The 19,381-nt window shown below is 44.5% G+C and overlaps 1 protein-coding gene and 1 long non-coding RNA gene across 4 annotated transcripts in view; one reads left to right on the plus strand and one right to left on the minus strand.

Moving 5' to 3' along the window:
• MCC (MCC regulator of WNT signaling pathway) overlaps nt 1–19,381 on the minus strand; it is a 435,968-nt gene that overhangs the window by 304,357 nt on the left and 112,230 nt on the right. For all 3 annotated transcript variants that reach the window (XM_082723700.1, XM_082723701.1, XM_082723702.1), the window contains exon 3: nt 19,143–19,357. In XM_082723700.1, the coding sequence (XP_082579826.1) occupies nt 19,143–19,357 (215 nt within the window). The remainder of the gene's footprint in view (nt 1–19,142; nt 19,358–19,381) is intronic.
• Nucleotides 365–2,277, plus strand: LOC309860633. The gene is made up of 3 exons (XR_014309506.1): nt 365–440; nt 525–670; nt 1,950–2,277. It is a non-coding gene; the product is annotated as an uncharacterized lncRNA (long non-coding RNA).

Genomic DNA, 19,381 nt, shown 5'->3' on the forward strand with positions numbered 1-19,381 from the left:
GCCCAAACCACTGAGCCACCCAGGCGCCCCTCAAGATTTTTTTTTTAAAGGAATCTCTACAGCTCACATGGGGCTTCCGACTCACAAGCCCGAGATCAAGACTCCTGTGCTCTACAGACTGAGCCAGCCAGACGCCCCCTCCAACAGAATCACTTAAAAAAATTACTGAGAGAGGATGATCAGAGGGCTTCCCGCCACCTCACTGTCTGTTGACGTCCACACTGTTATCAGGCCTTAAAACTGGATTTATTGTTTCAGTCCGACAGGTTGCCAGAGGGCAGAAGGGATATTAAAAATGTTTGACAACTGGTGTGGCCCAGCCACGAGCATCTAGAACATGGGCCGGCAAGATGCCAGACATACAGGCGCCGGAAGGGCAGCACTGTCCCCTTGGAGGCTGAACCATGGGCAGGTGGTGGTTTCCTGGAGGCTGGAGCCAGGTAGCCAGGGCACTGGGCAGGGGAAGAGGGGTGCTGTACAGAAGCATGACAATATTTTAACAAATGGCTGAATGTTAATTCCAGAAAGAAGGGTAGAGGATATAAGAACGACCGCCCAGCACCACACCGCAGAACAGAAGAGGGACCCAGAGCCCAGCAGCAATGATCCTAAGGAGAGGACACAAGGGTCCCTCATTTCCCACCAACAGCTGTTCCTTCCCTTGCCAATGGTGAGAATCATCCCCTAGTCTGGGTTAGGGGTACAGGGGGTGGGTGTCAAGAAACCCACCCTCTAGTTCTGGTTCTACTACTTCTCTCTATGGGACATTAAAAGGATTTTTTTGATCTGGGCCTCTACATCCTCATTTTTTAAATAGAGGGGTTAGAAAAAGGTAGGCATTAATGCATGATCTGGTATTTCCCTGTGAATTCTACACATAAGATTACTCAGCATAATTTTTAACAACACTTTTGAGACAGCCCCTAGCTCCTAAAAAAGTACTCAATTTCTCGAAATCTCGGTATCTTCTTGAGATGTCATTTCTTCAGAACGTTTTAAGTTTTTGTTTCCGAATTCCACCCCAAACTTTTCCACATGTAAGTAACTCTCAAGACTTCTATCTGATAACTGGGTGGGGAAAACAGCAGTAACAACCATGAGTATTTAATCAAGCACCTACTTGCATGAGGCTTTGTATTAAGCACTTTCTATGCATGATCTTGCTTAGTTTCCAGGAAAACCATATGAAGAAGTTATTATTATTCTTATTTTACGAGAACACAGATGCTAACAGAGGCGACTTGTCCAATGTCAGACATATAACCACAGGACACGTGGATAAAGTCTACATCCGCAGTTACCCTGCTAGAGAACCTCACCCAGGCCAAAGTCCCCACCAGTTAATGGGGATATGGGAAAAACAAGAACAACTGTGAATTCTTCCCCGAAGTTAAATTTATCCTTTCCATTTGTTTACTTATTTAGAGATGCCTATCTATATTTGTGCCAAAAAAGTCCTCTCTTCTATAGAATGATGGTGGTATTAGATAGTAGGTAGAGTGGCTACTTGATTTTTGGCAAAACAAAAAGTTGGCAAGTCTCAATTTTTTGAAATGTTACTGGTCCATGGATTTGCAGTGTCTGGGGGCCATTGTTCTCTGGTTGAATGTGTTACGCAGGGAATCTATTCATTCCCAAGATTAAAAGCTTCAAAAGGGTGGTATGCCTAACTTTTGTGTGTCTTATTGATGATAGTGTGTTGCTAAACACAGTCAGATTATCATCTCTTCTCCATCTGAATAAACCAGAGAGAGGAAAGATGGGGATTCCTCTGGCTACCCTACAAGTAGGTCAGTCTTTCCATCTGTGATAGAGACACAGAGGAAACAGAAGCTAAACTAAGAGCAGAGGGGAAGAAGTAAGAATAAGCTGAGATTCTGCTAAATAAGAACAAAGACACTCTCCAGGGAAAAAAACACTAACTTAAATCACTGATCCTGTATTTGCAGATTTTATAGTACTATTAGCAATAATAGTAAAGCAACGATCCATTGAGAGCGTCTTCATTTTCACCAACAAAGACCTTTGTGAAATTTAAAATTCTTCGTGTAAGGAGTTTGGTAATTTCAAGAGGACATTGGAACTTGATCTCAATTTTATCACTGCAGAGTACTTCAGAGATTAAAAAGTACTTGTGAGGGCTTTTTCAGAACTCAATCTTCACAAAGAATTAGGATACACCATAATAAATCGTCTCTGTACAATTATGGAAATCTCCTGAATAAGGCAAATAAGTATCCAAAGAAATAACTTCCACTCTAGTGCCTTTTTTTTTTTTTTTGGCAACTTCTTTAAGCTTCCATGTCATGTAATCAACAAAAGCATGAGCTAAAATGATAGTTTGTATATACATCCATATTATCTTTTCTATTGACCAAGGTTGAACTGAAGTACCTTGTTTGTAAAAGTTGGAAGAGCTTCAGACCACACCACCTGCTTCCAGTTTCTCTGGAGATGTAATGAATGGCTGGAGAAGACAGGAGGAACGGCACTTTGTGATGAAGTCTGTCCAGGTGTGAGGACGACTTCTTTCCTGTGATAGGAGTCAATTTGCCCTAGTTGATGTATCTCCCGGGAGAGGATCGATGACACTTGAGTTCCTTTTGGATGATCTGTCTTTAGGCAGATACAGAGAGTTCAGAGAAAGCCTCTCCCTGCACTTGCTGTTTTTTCAAGTCCCGGAAGCTCAAAATAATCAAAATACCCAAGTGGTTCATTTGGGGATGACATGTCCTAAATGCAGACACTCGTATTTTGGGGTGGCACATTCTGCTACCCTTCTTTTGTAAACAGTAAGTCAAACAAAGCTCCATCTCTTGTAGCATCAGAGGGCTTGTAGGGGTTTCTAATACAATTTTTAAAAGACTGCCACTTATTATTTCCAAATTTTTGATAATGTTTTAAGAGTTTTCATAGCCCTTGACTTGAAAACATCAAGACGACCGAGCTAAACAAGAGGGACCTATGTTAAGGATGGTGGCAGCTGACAAGTATTAAAAAACCCTAGTATCCCTGGGAGGGAGACAAACCATAAGAGACTCTTTTTTTTTTTTAAAGATTTTATTTATTTATTTGTCAGAGAGAGAGAGAGAGAGAGAGCAAGAGTGAGCACAGGCAGAGTGGCAGGCAGAGTCAGAGGGAGAAGCAGGCTCCCTGCGGAGCAAGGAGCCCGATGTGGGACTCGATCCCAGGACGCTGGGATCATGACCTGAGCCGAAGGCAGCTGCTTAACCAACTGAGCCACCCAGGCGTCCCACCATAAGAGACTCTTAATGTCACAGAACAAACTGAGGGGGCTAGGGAGAGGGTGGTGGGGTTATGGACATTGGTGAGGGTATGTGCTATGGTGAATGCTGTGAAGTGTGTAAATCTGGTGATTCACAGACCTGTACCCCTGGGGCTAATAATACATTATATGTTTATAAAAAAACAAAAACAAAAACAAAAACCCAGTATCCCATACTTGGAATGAAGAAAGGGGGAAACATCAAAAGCTAGCAGGAGACAGAGAAATTGGCCAAGTGGTTAACCAAAAAGGTGACTCTTATCTATCTTGCCACTACTTATTTACCCCTTATTTACTGATAAATTCCTTATTTATTCACACATATTTTGAAGATTTTTTTTTTAAAGAGTGTGAGAGAGTTGGGGCGCCTGGGTGGCTCAGTGGGTTAAAGTCTCTGCCTTTGGCTCCGGTCATGATCCCAGGGTCCTGGGATCAAGCCCCGCATAGGGCTCTCTGCTCAGCAGGGAGCCTGCTTCCTCCTCTCTTTCTGCCTGCCTCTCTGCCTACTTGTGATCTCTCTCTGTCAAATAAGTAAATAAAAAATCTTAAAAAAAAAAAAGAGTGTGAGAGAGTGCACACATGCTCTGGGGAGTAGGGGGAAGGGATATATATAGAGAGAATCTTAAGTAGGCTCCACACCCAGCACAGAGCCCCACCACACAGGGCTCAATCTCATGACCCTGAGATCATGACCTGAGCCGAAACCAAGAGTCAGACACTTAACCGACTGAGCCACCCAGGTGCCCCGTTATGCCAGTTTTAAAATTCACTACTTTTATTTGTACGACTCTTGTCTTTTTTTTTTTTTTTTTTTCTCTTTGGAAATCACTGCACCTGCTCTATGGAGCAATGAGCAGCACACTGAACATCTAGCACAGGCAAAAATGTAAATCACTTTTGCAAAAAGACTTGAAGTATGAGAGTGAATCTTAAAATGGGCAAAGCTGAAGCCAAATTATCCAAAGGATTCTAAAGGAAACTGGCCTTGAAGAGGAGGATGCCAAAAGCAGGCACACTGCTCTCTCCATCTGCATAGAAATGAGGCCAAGTGTGCCTAGACTGTCATCATTTGACATGTTAGGGAAAACTTATGAAGCAGAAATAACTGGCTTTTCAGGTAACAAACAACACAAAGTCAACACTATTATTTGTCTCTCCATAGAACCCAATTTGTTTATTTATTGGAATTCAGCTTTAATCATTTGGAAGTAACAGCTCAAGATTCTGAAAAGTTTCTACCAACCCTATATTCTAGACCCTTCTGTAGCCCCTCTCAAAAATCCGGTATTTTATTTGAACTGTTCAATTCTCTGAAAACCTAAAGGGTGATCAGTGTGCCTTGTGCTTGAGAATCTCTTGTCCTGGGGAGCCTGGGTGGCTCAGTAGGTTAAAGCCTCTGCCTTCAGCTCAGGTCATGATCTCAGGGTCCTGGGATCAAGCCCCACATAGGGCTCTCTGCTTGGCAGCGAGCCTGCTTTCCCCTCTTTCTCTCTGCCTACTTGTGATCTCTGTCTGTCAAATAAATAAATAAAATCTTTTTTTTTTTTTTTTTAAAGAATCTCTTGTTCTGGGGCACCTGGGTGGCTCAGTGGCTAAGTGTCTGGATTCAGCTCAGGTCAGGCTCCCAGGATCCTTGGATCGAGTCCTGCATTGGGCTCCCTGTTCAGTGGGGAGCCTGCTTCTCCCTCTCCCCGCTCCCTGCTCGTGTTCCCTCTCTCGATGCTGTCTGTCTCTGTCAAATAAACAAAATCTTTGAAAAAAAAAAAAAAAAGTCTCTTGTTCTCTGATTCTGGACAATGTCCAGAAGAGGGTGCTCACAGAACAATCTGCTTGCTTTAATCACAACCAGGATACATCTCTTGACCCAAGGCTTTGATGTGGTCATCCCCGAACTTTGCAAGAACCAGAATGATCACAGCATCTTAAAATTGCAAAAGGGGAAATAGCAATTTTTTAAAAATTAAAAGCAATTCAGGGATACAGAAGAAAAAAAAAATTGGCGAAGACTTTCTACCTGAGGGTGTTAGGGTCCGTAATCAAAGGAGCGAGACTGATACAAAGCGAAGGTCAAGCAAAGCTTTATTTTGCACCAAGTATCGAGAATTATACTGACCGGTCAGGGCCCTCTCTTGCAAAGAGGCAACCCCTCCCAGCCTCACAGACTAACTTTTATAGAGGTAGTTTAGCCGGGCTATACACAGGTGGCCAATTGAATTTCAATTCACCCTAGTGGATATACGTGTGCCCCACTGATTGGATGTCTTTATCCAGTCTGCCCCGCCCTTGTATCTAGGCTTTGCAAGCAAATTCCTCTGGGAGGGGCAGGGTCAATACAAGTTCACGGCAACAAAATGGCTCCCTCTGGCCAACCAGGCCCTTACAAGGGGAAATGGGGAGTCAAATGATGACTTCAACTTTTCATCAACTTTCTATATTGATTCAAACGCTTTATATGTTCTGCATGACTTCCTTTGTAGAATAATTACTTTTAATTGCCATCAATTAGGTAATGTCTTTGTTAGTAAAAATTAATAAAGCTGATAATGAATACTTAAAACAAGTAGCATGGCTGAAAGAATCTATCAAAAATTTGATACTCTGTTCAGGAATTTATCGGGGTTGGAGCTAAAAAGCAGCACTTCAGTTATGTTTGATAATACGTAAATAGGTCACTCCTCAGAAGCTATCACATCACAATTGACTGTAAAGGCCTGGTTGGCCAGAGGGATTCATTTTGTGTTTATGCAGTAAACTTAGATTGACCCTGCCCCTCCCAGAGGAACTTACTTGCAAAGCCTAGATACAAGGGCGGGTCAGGCCAGGTGAAGGCATTCAATCAGTGGGGCGCGCATATATCTACTAGGGTAAACTGAGATTCAATTGGCCACCCATGTGTTACCTAGCAGTTTTTTTGTGTGTATGGCAGACTTAGCAGGACTGTGCAGTGTTCTCCGTGTATTGCAATCTCATTGGCCACCTGCGTATAGCCCGGCTAAACTACCTCTATAAAAGTTAGTCTGTGAGGCTGGGAGAGTTCGCCTCTTTGCAAGATACAGCCCTGACCGGTCAGTATGATTCTCGATGCTTGGCGCAAAATAAAGCTTTGCTTGACCTTCGCTTTGTATCAGTCTCGCTCCTTTGATTACGGACCCTAACATTGTAGGGGGCACCTGGATTCAAACGACGAGAACTGAGACAGCATAGGAATTTTTGGGAAAAGCCTTCGGAGGTAAGATCACGGGATCCTATCAGTTGGAGCTCCAGGGTATGGCCCACCGGGGAGAAGCTGGATGCAACCATGCTCCCCAGGGCTGGAGTGGATGCGGGGACGCCCCATCCCTCTGCTGGTAGATCGACAGGGGGTTCGAGTCCCCCTGGGTGGTTGGGGGGTTCGAGTCCCCCTAGGCGGTCGCCAGGGGGTTCGAGTCCCCCTGGACGGTCAGGGGCCTGTCGGGGGGTTTGAGTCCGCCTGGGCGTTGGGGGTTCGAGTCCTCCTGGACGGTTGAGGGGCTCGAGTCCGCCCTAGGCGGTCGGGGGATAAAGAAAGGCCCCACCAGTGGCAGGTTCTGGGTAAGAATTGTTGGGCCTGCGGTTGTCTTTGCCTGGTCCTTGTTGTCTGTTGTGTTGTTTGTTATGATTGAAGGAATGGGGCAAGCAGAGAGTAAGGGGACTCTGACTTTCCTCTCTCCATTCTTCATAATAGATGTGAGGTTTCTCGCTCACTCATTTCGTGTATTAAGGGCTATGACTGGAGCCAACTGGGGTTAGTTGAATGCCGGGTTAAGGTGCCCAATGCTGATGCTCATTGGAGCCGGGCGTGGAATACGAGTGCCTAGAGGGCCACTTTTGGTAAGCAGAACTGGCATTGCAGGATGAACCGACCTCAAGAGACAGAGACTTTAAGGAATATTCCCAAGCAGCTGCCAAAACTCCCTTTGTTTCGGGGAATTCCTTGCCTTCTCTGGCCCGACGTGGACTGCCTAGCCCCTCCCCCTTGCTGGCGGGAAAGTATGGCATCTGAAGTGGAGATGGTTATTTGTCTGTCTCAAAATTTTAATGGGTAATTGTTAAAGTGGCTTCCGAAGTCTTTGGTAACCTGAAACTGTGAAGAGTTGCTTGACTGACAAATGGAATTAAATTTGTTGGACATGTAGGTCTTAACCAAATGGGATAAAATGCTAGGGCGTTGGCTGCTGGAACTGGGTTTGTGCTTTTGAAATCTGCTGGTGAACACGTTCTGTGCTTAACTGATTGATAAATTTGCCATCTAAAGAATTCTGTTGTAACAACTCACAATTGGTTTATATTTAGTCTTCAGTAGAGGTTAAGGTATTTCTAAGAGTACAAAATTCTGTTAAGTGTAATTAAGACTGATGGAAATGAGAAAAGCAACTCTGTATGTAAAAAGTAGGAGATATGTAAAAGTTTGAATCTGAAGAGTGCCTAAATGTGTGAATGTGTCTGTATGGCTACACCGCTTTGGCGACCGAGTCTGAGTGGGCTGCACCCTGAGTCTCGCGGGGCATCATATGGCATAATGGTCATCTACAACACAGAGTAGCCGGGTTATATACAGACAGACCTTAGCTAAGACACTCCTAAGTTCCCGTGAGGGACGTGAGCAGGACAGCATCTGAAAGATCCCCCTCCCTTTGTCTGCGACATCATTCACTATGGGAAGGAAACCTAGTAAACTCATTATCTGCATACTTAAAAAAAAAAAAGACACTAATATAGAAAAGCTGGTTTTCTCTCTGTTTAAAAAGACAAAGTTTTCTTAAGTTAATTGATCTGTTATGGTTTTCTCTTTGCCTACCCAGAAAATTCAGTTTCTATGTTTTGTTTTATCAGGTGTTTAACATTCCTAATTATATTTAGGCATGTGTTTTAAAACTTTCTAAGGTTTACATTTGGGAAAATGCTATGCATTTCCTAAAGTTTTAATATGTTGATAGATCATCACTTGATATTGTGATTATGGAAATGTTTCATGTCACAGAAGTAACCTGATTTTCTTGCCAGTTACATTGTAAATTCTCATCTCACCAGCTCTTTACCATATTTATTCTGAGTTTTTGTCATTTGTAATTGTTTTAATTCTCTTGTAAGATAAATTCTGTCTCAAAGAAAATTCATATGGGAGACTTTCAGGACAAATGTAAAAGCTGCATTCGGACTAAACCAGAATTATTAACATGGGACTAGGTGAACTGAAAGATTGTAATGTTGTATCTCTTGATGTTTCATCATATGTTTGCTCTTCCAGACTAGGGAAACTTTTTCTTAAGTTATCTGTAACTTACAGAGATAAAATGTAGTCATTTGTAAACAAATCAAAGTATTCAACTCTTTCTCTCTACCTGAACCCTCTGAAACCAAAAGGTCTCAGCAAGTATTCTTTCTTCCATGGCAATCAGTCATTTGCATAAGTTCAATAAGAATCCGTTCTCCTTGTAACAGGACACCATTGGAAACACTGGTTATTTTACCATGGCTTTGACTGGAATGTCATATTTGAAAAGACTCAGATATGACTAGACAGCTTAAAGGAACTAAGGTTGGCTTTATAAAACCTGGAACCGTAAAGCCCTTTGGAACTTTTGGCCTGATACCTGGCTTATAGAGTTCCCAGCAGCCTCACCAGGTGAATAAAGGATGTTACTTCCTGGCAGGTGCAGGAACCTCAGGATTCTTTGGGGGCCTCAGGAAGAGGAATTCACCCAAATTGACAGGTATTGCAGGCATATCTGATGGAAGTATGTAGCTTGGCTTCTGGCCTGGAGAGCCTATCATAAGTTCAACCTAGAGATTCCTTATGAGAAGTTCCAGCAGAGCAGATTCTAAAAGATTTACATGATCCCTCACTGTTCTTGCTGAGCTTATGTAAATATTTAGGCCAAGCTTGTTAAAACTGGACTTGTTTTTCAAATAAATTAGTCCTGATTTGGCTATCTCTGAAAACAAGGGTTATTTTAGAGAGAAAAATTATGTTTTAATAACACACCTTTATGGATGTTAAATTCTAGATTTGATTGTCTTTAAATGTTTGTTTACTTAAGCTAGACAACTTGAGGTAAACTTCAGGGAAGTTGCACGATAGCTCACTTAGACGATTTTGATTTGTCAGTCAGTCAGCCCCAGATATAGGAAATTTCAGAAAATTGAAGGATTTGAAGGGAAGAATCTGACTGAGTTAGTGGGAATAGCAGAAAAGGTGTTTAGCAACAGGGATGCACAAGAGGATGAAAAACAGACCAAAACAAAACAAAACAAAACAAAAAAAAACTGGTTAAGGTTTTGGCATTACATGAGGCGGAGAGGAGACAGATGGGGATAGTAAATGGAAGGAAAAGCCCAAGTACAGAGAAGGCAGGTGGGAAGACTTGGATTCAGATCAGTGCGCTTACTGTAAAGAAAAAGGACATTGGGCCAGCGAGTGCCCCAAAAGGAAGACAGCAATGCTTGCCACCAGAGACTGAAGGGGCCATGGTTTGGAGCCCCTCCCCGAACCTCAGGTAAAAATTGAAGTGGAGGGGAAACCAGTTGATTTTTTGGTGGACACAGGAGCCCAATTTTCATCATTACTTAAACCTATGGGAAAACTATCTGGAGAGGAAGTTTGGGTACAAGGAGCAAATGGCAAGAGAGACGTAAATGGACAACAGAAAGGACTTTAAATTTGGCCTCGGGAGTAGTTAAACATCGATTTTTGGTCCTCCCTAATGCCCCATATAACTTGATGGGAAGAGATCTCCTCCACAAGTTAAGACCCAGATTCAGTTCTCGGAAGGAGGCATGACTGTAACTTTGAGACAACCCACTGTACAAGTGCTTATGGCAGCAGTAGACGAATACCTCCTTTATGAGTCAGTCTCAAAACCAGAGGAGACAAAGCGAGGGAGCCTTCTCCAAATCCTACAGAATGAGTTTCCCGAGGTCTGGGCAGAAGGGAAGCCCCCTGGCTTGGCCAAGGAACAACCTCCAGTGGTGGTACAATTAAAGGCAACAGCTACGGCTGTTCGGCAGTACCCCCTTCCCCGGGAAGCAAAGGAAGGGATCAGCAAACACATTAACTGCCTCCAAGGAGACAGGATCCTAGTTCCTTGCAAATCTCCACGGAACACACCTTTGTTGCCCATCAAAAAGGCCGAGACTGGGGAGTACCGACCTTTCCAGGACTTGCGGGAAGTTGATAAATGGGTTGAAGATATCCACCTGATGGTGCCTAACCCCTATACCCTACTCTCCCTCCTGGGCCCCAGAAGAACTGTGTATACCGTCTTAGATCTCAAGGATGCATTTTTTCTGCATGTCTTTAGCAAAGGAATTCTCAGCACCTTTTTTCTTTTGAGTGGTCCGACCCACAGGAAGGATTCCAAGGCCAGCTCACCTGGACAAGACTTCCCCAAGGGTTCAACAATTTGCCCACTATCTTTGACGAAGCCCTACATGAGGATTTGAATGAGTACAGAACCTCCAATCCAGGAGTCACTCTGTTATAGTACGTTGATGACTTGCTAGTAGCTGCTGAGGACTATGAGTCATGTTTGCGGGGGATAAGAGCTCTCTTACAGACTGCAGGAAAAGGGGTATTGGGTGTCAGCGAAGAAAGCACAGCTCTGACAGAGCCATGCCACTTATCTAGACTTTGATCTCCATGAGGGAGTGCGTTCACTGTCTGAGTCCAGGAAACAGGTGATCACCCAATACCCCTGCCCCACCACATCCCGACAAGTTGGGGAGTTTCTTGGGATGTTGGGCTACTTACTGTAGGCTGTGGATATTGCGGTTTGCGGAGATTCTCTATGGAGTTCTCTACAAACTGGCAAAAGGAGGGCTCACTATGATAGAGTGGACAGCTGAGGCAGAAGGAACATTTCGGGAATTACAAACAGCCTTACTGAGTGCCCCAGCATTGGTCATCCCAGATGTTACCAAGCCCTTCCACTTGTATGTGGATGAAAAAGCAGGGGTGGCCAAAGGAGTTTTGACTCAGACTCTGGGGCCTTGGCAAAGGCCAGTAGCCTATCTTAGTAAGAAACTAGATCCAGTAGTGGCTGGGTTCCCCCCCACCCCCTGTGCCTCTGCATAATTGCTACCATGGCCCTCCTGGTCAAGGATGCAAGTAAATTGACTTTAGGTCAAAATCTCATCGTAACCGCCACACATGCTATTGAGAGCCTTCTCCAGACTCCACCGGACTGGTGGATAATGAACACCCGAGTGACAGGGTATCAGGCCCTCCTCCTCAACGAACCAAGAATGACCTTCCAGCCCCCGGTGGTGCTAAATCCAGCCACATCGCTGCCATAGGAGTTGGTTGATCATCCACACGACTGTGGGGAGGTCCTAATCCAAGTCACAGGAATAATGCTGGATCTCGGAGACATTCCCCTCCCGGATGCCGAGATGACTCTGTTCACAGATGGGAGTAACTACATGGTCGATGGAAAGAGGTATGCAGGGGCTGCAGTGGTTTCTCCTGAGCAGGAACTCTGGACAGCAGCCCTGCCACTTCGGCACTTCGGCACAAAAAGCGGAACTGATTGCACTCACTAAGGCACTGCAGATGGCCAAAGGTAAAACCACCAACATCTATATGGACAGGTATGCCTTAGCTATTCTCCATATACATGGGGCTATTTATAAAGAAAGGGGCCTATTAACAGCGAAGGAAAAGGAGTTAAAAACAGAGGGAAAATATTGGCTCTCCCCCAGGCTATTTGGGACCCAAAATAGGTAGCTGTTATGCAATGCTCAGGACACCAAAAGGGGACTGATCTGATTTCAAAAGGAAACCAATTAGCATATCGAACCGCAAAGCAAGCAGCCCAAGAAACAGTGCAAGAGCTGGTTACACTCCCGGCTCTAGCCCTACCAGAAAAACTGGACTATTCAGAGGAAGATTTAAAGTATTTACAAAAATGGGCTAAATTAGACTACAAAGGGGACTGGGCTAAGACTAAAAGAGGAAAAGTTAATTCTTCCTCGAAAACTAGGTAAGAAGTTAGTAGACCAGATACATCAGGGTACTCATTTGGGGTCATGCAAACTCAAGGAACTTAAAGGCAAGCAGTTCCAGGTTTCTAAATTAGGGCGTATGGTTCAGGATATAGTTGATAGATGTGCTCAATGCCAGGCAGCTCAATGTGGGAGGAACTAGAATGAGAAGAGGGAAAAGAGAAAGAGGTAAGGAACCAGGAATTTATTGGGAAATAGATTTTACAGAAATGAAACCCAGAAAATACGGGCACAAGTATATGTTAGTTTTTGTAGATACCTTTTCAGGCTGGGTAGAGGCTTTTCCTGCCAAACATGAGACAGCAGGAGTGGTACCCACAAAGCTACTAGAAGAAATAATTCCTAGGTTTGGGCTGCCTCTCACGATCGGGTTAGACAATGGCCCTGCATTTGTGAGCTCAGTCTCACAGGCATTGGCCAAGGCCGTGGGCACAAATTGGAAACTACATTGTGCCTATTGGCCCCAGAGTTCCGGGCAAGTAGAGAGAATGAACCAGACTCTTAAAGAGACCTTGACAAAACTAATTCTGGAGACTGGCGGTAGATGGGTGGATCTCCTTCCTTTCGTCCTCCTCAGGGCACGGTGTACACCCTATTTAAACAAGGTGACCCCATTTGAAATAATGTTTGGAAGACACCCCCCCACACCCCGCTCTGTCCTTAGCTACAAGAGGTTGTCCTAGCAGAAATTACTGATCAGTCTGTACTCCAGTCACTGCAGGCATTATGGTATGTCTTTAAAAAAAGCCCATGCAGGGATCCGGACTGCCCACACTGGGATGGAGACGGAGGTGGAACCACATCCTTACCAACCCGGGGACTTGGTTTGGATATGTCGCTATCAAGTGGGGAACTTAGAGCCTCGCTGGAAGGGACCATTTACTGTTATCCTGATCATCCCCATGGCAGTAAAAGTAGAAGGTATCAGGGCCTGGATTCACGCGGGTCACGTCAAACGAGCCGAGGATGAAGACGCCCCCCAGAGGTGGAAGCCTCAGCCAATGGACCCCGCTGACCATGGACTAAAGCTAAGACTCAAAAGACAATGAGTTTATTGTTGCTCCTATTGTTGCCTGTTTATGCAAAGTATAGGTAGGAAATTAGATGAAGGAAATTAGAAAAAAATGGAAAAGGTTCTATGAAGCGGTAAATGGCTAACTCATCAGCCGACCGTGCACTAGTGTCATTTGTACCAAAGAAAACTAGAGTGATAAAATTGTTAGACTTACATGCTCAATATAACCCCTTACAACCAGAGAATATAGAACTGGCTGAAAAGTCAAGGATTTGACTAATCTCCAAAGAAAAGGGGGGGAATGTAAGGGCCTGGTTGGCCAGAGGGAGTCATTTTGTATTTATGCAGTAAACTTAGATTGACCCCCTGCAGTAAACTTAGATTGACCCTGCCCCTCCCAGAGGAACTTACTTGCAAAGCCTAGATACAAGGACGGGTCAGGCCAGGTGAAGATATCCAATCAGTGGGGCGCGCATATATCTACTAGGGTAAATTGAGATTCAATTGGCCACCCATGTGTTACCTAGCAGTTTTTTTCTGTGTGTGGCAGACTTAGCAGGACTGTGCAGTGTTCTCTGTGTATTGCAATCTCATTGGCCACCTGTGTATAGCCCGGCTAAACTACCTCTATAAAAGTTAGTGAGGTTGGGAGGGGTCCCCTCTTTGCAAGAGACGGCCCTGACTGGTCGGTATGATTCTCGATGCTTGGCGCCAAATAAAGCTTTGCTTGACCTTCTCTTTGTATCAGTCTCGCTCCTTTGATTACGGACCCTAACATTGACCACTTAGACTCCTCCCTGCAAGACAAATGTTTGGAGAGGAAAGCCGTCGGAGAGCAGCGGTGCATTTTTCCTGGCATCTCTTCCTTACTAAGCTCCTCAGTGTCTCATCTTGCTTTGCCGATTCTGGCAGTCTCGCCATGGCCCTGTCCCTTTATCTAAGCTGGACCGACATTTCCCAGCATTCTCTAGCCTGCATGATTCCGGACGGCCACGCGAGAACTTCCGTGTGAAATCCAGGAAGTAGAGGTGAAGATTTTGGGATGTTGTGAATGGGCCACTTCCCTCCTGGTGCATCGGGCTTGTGGCAGCTCCAGAGCCCCAGGTCTCCTCCTCTGGCTTCTCTGAGTCCTGAGCCAGGTGTGTGTGTGCAGCTCTGGGATGACAGAGGCCAGCTTCCCCCCACAGCACTGAGGTTGGTTGTGGTAGTAAGAGAACAGATGTGGGTTCCATTGTGCCCTTATGGGTCTCAGGTCATCGTCATGCATCATGCGTGCTGGCTTGGCTTTGCCTCCTCTGCATTTGGCTGTCCTTCTCGTTATGCTGATCTGATGGGCTGAGAGTAACTTCAGGCTCCAACCTAGATGCAGAGTCAACAGCCTGGACAGATAGCTCTTCCAGCTCCCGCATTTGTGTCAGGTCTACCCTTTGTAATAAATCCCTTATTCTAGGCCACATGTAGCCACCTGCTTCTCAGATAAAACTCTAGGTACATCACCATCTTGTCGCTTTCGCGTTTCGAACAGTGTGTTAAGCCTCAAAGTCATAATATCCATTGTCTTTGGTAGAAGGATAAGACAGGTATTTGGTGGCAGAAGAAAAGGAAGGGATGCTTAGAAAGGTAAAAGCTTGTATAGCAAGCTCCCAGAAGCTTCTCAGCACTAAAAATGTCTGTACCAGTTATTGATTTATTACCTCTCATCTCAATCTTCCTTGCCTTGCTTTGTGATAGTGAAGCTGGACCCTGTAAACATTTCTCCTTTTTTTCTTTTCTTTCTTTTTTTTTTTAAAGATTCATTTAGTTTAGAGAGAGAGCGAGCATCAGTGGAAGGGTCAGAGGGAGAGGGAGAGAAAGAATTCCAAGCAGACTCTGCGCTGAGCGCAGAGCCTGATGTAGGGATCAACCCTACCCCCCAAGATCACGATGGAGCCAAAACGATGAGCCAGACACTCAACCAACTGAGCCACCCAGGCACCCCTCTCCTTTTTCAATAAGGAATCCTCATCCTGGTTCTGTGGTGCTCTTCTTCCCTGCTTGCTCTTATGGTGGACAGAGGCCACAGGACAGCCATTGTTACCACATCTGAAGGCACCATTTGGAGGACATCTCAGTGGATTTTGGCACCAAGCGTCAGGTTGCTCCCCAGTGAATTCCTCTGGCAGCCCGGTGGGCACTTTCCTGGTGACGCTCAGAGTCTTGCAGATACCCAGATGGGTGACATCCAGCACGCTGAGCTGACACTCTAGAGGGCTGGCTTCCTGCTCACCAGCCCTGGCCCGTAGCATTTCAGGGAACTTCTCTGCTATCTAGTGGTCCCCAGCCACTCCCTTCCAGTAGGGTCTGGTGAGGAGAGGAATGTCTTCTTAATTTGTGTCTCCCTTGAGCACTGTGCCTCAGCTCTGGAGGGAGTAACTCTTCTCTTTACACATGCTACTCCTGTGTGCATTAGAATTTTCTTTACTCTGTAGTTAGGAGTAAGGAGGAGTCTCCTGCTACTAGTTAATCAGTTTTTACGTTAAACTTCCGCTGTGTGGGGGCACCTGGGTGGCTCATTGGTTAAGTGTCTGTCTTCAACTCAGATCCTGATCCCAGGGTCCTGGGATCAAGTCCCACATGGGGCTCCCTGCTTCCCCCCTCTCCCTCTACCATTCCCCTTGCTTATGCTCTCTGGCTCTCTCTATCTATCAAATAAAAAATAAAATCTTTTCAAAAAATATTTTATTTATTTATTTGTTTGTTTGACACAGAGAGAGAGAGAGATAGCGAGAGGGGAACACAAGCAGAGGAAGTGGGAAAGGGAAAAGCAGGCTTCCTGCTGAGAAGGGAGCCCAATGCGGGGCTCGGTCCCAGGACCCTGGGATCATGACCTGAGCTGAAGGAAGATGCCTAACGACTGAGCCACCCAGGTGCCCCAATTAAAAAACAAAACAAAACAAAACAAAACAAAACAAAATTACTTTCCCTGTGTGAATTCCCATGTGCTCTCTGTCTCCAAACTGGACACTGATAAAATGTCTTTTGCTCTTAGTAACTATTAAAAAAAATATCATTTAATTTTATTAGTTCAGGATTTTTACAAGGAACTTAAATCACATGTAATGTGAGTACATAAGTGAAGGGACTGCCCAAGTGTGCAGTTTAGAGAGGGGACTTGTTTTCTTGACTGCCTATGCAAGGTATTCCTCAAAGTGGGTTCCATGGGACCCTGTGAACACAGCCTGAGTCAACTATTGCTGTGTAGGAAACTGCCCCAAATGCAACAGTTAAAATCACTATCATTTATTATTTCTCGTGTTTGATAGGAGGACTCCAAAGTCACAAGACAAATGGTGAAGAAACAGGAAAGGGTGAAGAGTTGGGGTTCAAAAATCCACCACAGGGTCCAAGGCTATTACCTAGGGTCTGTGAGTTTAAATAGTATTTTGAAATTTTCAAACTTTTTTTGTTTTTGAGAGCGAGAGCTCGAGCAGGAGAGTGCACGTAGGGGTGGGGCGGGAGCGGAAAAGCAGAGAGAGAGGGAGAGAGAATCTCTAGCAGGCTCATCACTGAGCTCAAAGCCCCACTAGGGCTTGATGTGGAGCTCGATCTCACCACCCCGAGATCATATCCCTGGAAATCAGGACTTGGATGCCTAACCAGCTGAGCCAGCCAGGCGCCCTGCTATTTTGAAATGTTCAATTCGGTGAAAAAATAAATCACGTTGTGATAATGAAGGCTGCGTTTGTGTTTATGGTCTCCTTCCCACCAAGAGATTACCTTAAGTGAGCGTGAATGATTTTGTTTGTGGGGTTAGCGCTTCTTTCCCTCCTTCCTTCCCTCTCTTTGTTTCCTTCCTTCCTTCTTTTAAAGATTTTATTTATTTATTTGGGCAACAGAGAGAACTAGTGTAAGGGAGAGGTAGAGGGAGAGGGAAGAGCAGAATCCGCACTGGGCAGGGAGCCCAACACAGGCCTCAATCCCAGGACCCTGGGATCAGGACCTGAGCCAAAGGCAGGCACTGAACTGACTGAGCCACCCAGGTGCCCCATCTTTGTTTCTTTCTTTATTTGTTTCTTTCTGCCTCTCTCTCATGTTCTTTCTTTTTTTACTTAGTCAATGTATCCTAATAAATAGTCATCACTATTGATTATCGGTTTGCCATGTTTTTATAGATCACATAAAATGTATATATGACAAGTATGCAAACTGTCAGGGTATACTTCCTGAATTTTATTTTATTTTTTTAAAATATTTATTTATTTATTTATTTATTTATTTATTTATTTGACAGAAAGAGATCACAAGCAGACAGAGAGGCAGGCAGGGAGAGAGAGAGAGAGGAGGAAGCAGGCTCCCTGCGGAGCAGAGAGCCCGACGAGGGACTCGATCCCAGGACTCTGAGATCATGACCTGAGCAGAAGGCAGAGGCTTAACCCACTGAGCCACCCAGGTGCCCCTACTTCCTGAATTCTAATAAAGTGAACACTTTGGTATGTTACAGATTTACAGAAAAGTTGCAAAGATAGTTCTCATATACCTCACACCCTGTTTCTCTTATTATTAACATATTATTATGGTATAGCTGTCACAATTAATGAACCCATATTGACTAAACCCATAATTTATCCAGGTTTCCTTAGTTTTTTACCTAATGTCCCATTCGGGGTACCACATTACATTTAGTTGTCATATTTTCTTGGGTTCCTCTGAACTGTGACAGTTTCTCTTTCTCGGATTTTCCTTGCCTGTAGCGTCCTTGACAGTTTTGAAGAATATTGATCGGGTATTTTATAGAAAGTCCTTTAACTAGGATTTGTCTAAGGACTGTATTTTCATTATTGCTGGTATGTTTAGAATCGTCAATTCCTTCGAACATGTCACCCAAAATGTCAGAATTAGAAAATGTACCTCAAACACAAGAAGTTTGAAAATCACTAGTCTACATTAAAGCCGACTATAAATAAACGTAAGTGAAGTTGTCACGGTGTTTAACCCACCATTCAAACTTCGATTTCAAAAAGCCAGGTAGGTTTGTAGACCTTTCGCACAGTGGTTGGAAAGCAATTTCTGTTTACAGCCTGTCTGTGGTTCACCCAAAATGGACCAGACCCTCAGCCACCCCATTGTGTTCCCCAGCTCAACTTCGAAGGGAACACAATAGCTCTTCACCAAAAGGTCACCCTGGTCGTGAGCCATCCTGAGGTCAAAGGGAAGGTTAAACTAAACATAATGAAATTCTAAGTTGTTTCACCATTTTCAACAGAAAAAAAAATTTTTTTTAAAGGAGATAGATAAAAAAAAAAATAAAAAAAAAATAAATAAAGGAGATAGAAATGTTTTGAAGACAGCACAAGGGAGAGAGTGCCACAAGGCAATCGTGGCAGGACCAGGGAGGCGGTTGTCAACAAAAAATCCTTTTCAAGTACAAGCAGAAAACAATAATCAAATTTTCAATGAAATATTTTCCTCTTTGTATTTTAAATGAGTAACATCCAAATTAGGAAAGAGAAAGGATTGTAGTCTATCAGTTTGTAATGTCTGGTACCATAGAAGTACTCTAGTCATGGAAATAGTGATGTCGTTTCTCTAGTAATTAAATCCTGCAAGTTACTTCATTGAAACGCCTTTTAGGAGCGCACTCTGCTCTCAATGATGAGAGCAAAGTCACTGACCACAAGTGTTTGGAGCCCTTAACATTCCTGGCAATGCTTTCAATGGCATAATGTTTAGCTCCAGAAGAAAGACAAGAGCCAGTATGTCCCTGGGAGCTCAAAATGAAAATATCTGTACCGGAATACACACAGGCCAAAAGACGGGTTCCATGAACCAGAAAGTACTCACCGTGTTGGCCAGCTCCAGATAGCTTCCTCCTCCAGCACTGCCAAAATGCCGGGACTGTGTGCGCAGCGTGTGGAGGGCCGCAGCCTGCTGGCTCATAGAGCGTCCACTGTGCTCGAGAAGCTTCTGCAGGGCCCAATGACTCTGCAAGTCCGGGCTCTGGAGGTCCCTGGCTCCCGAGTCGTACTCCCAGCTCTCCCTGGCCGCTGATAGGGCACCTATGTCCAGGAGAGGCAGGGGAA

This window comes from Mustela nivalis, assembly GCF_964662115.1.
Source record: "Mustela nivalis genome assembly, chromosome: 3".
In the NCBI taxonomy this organism is placed as follows: Eukaryota; Metazoa; Chordata; class Mammalia; order Carnivora; family Mustelidae; genus Mustela; species Mustela nivalis.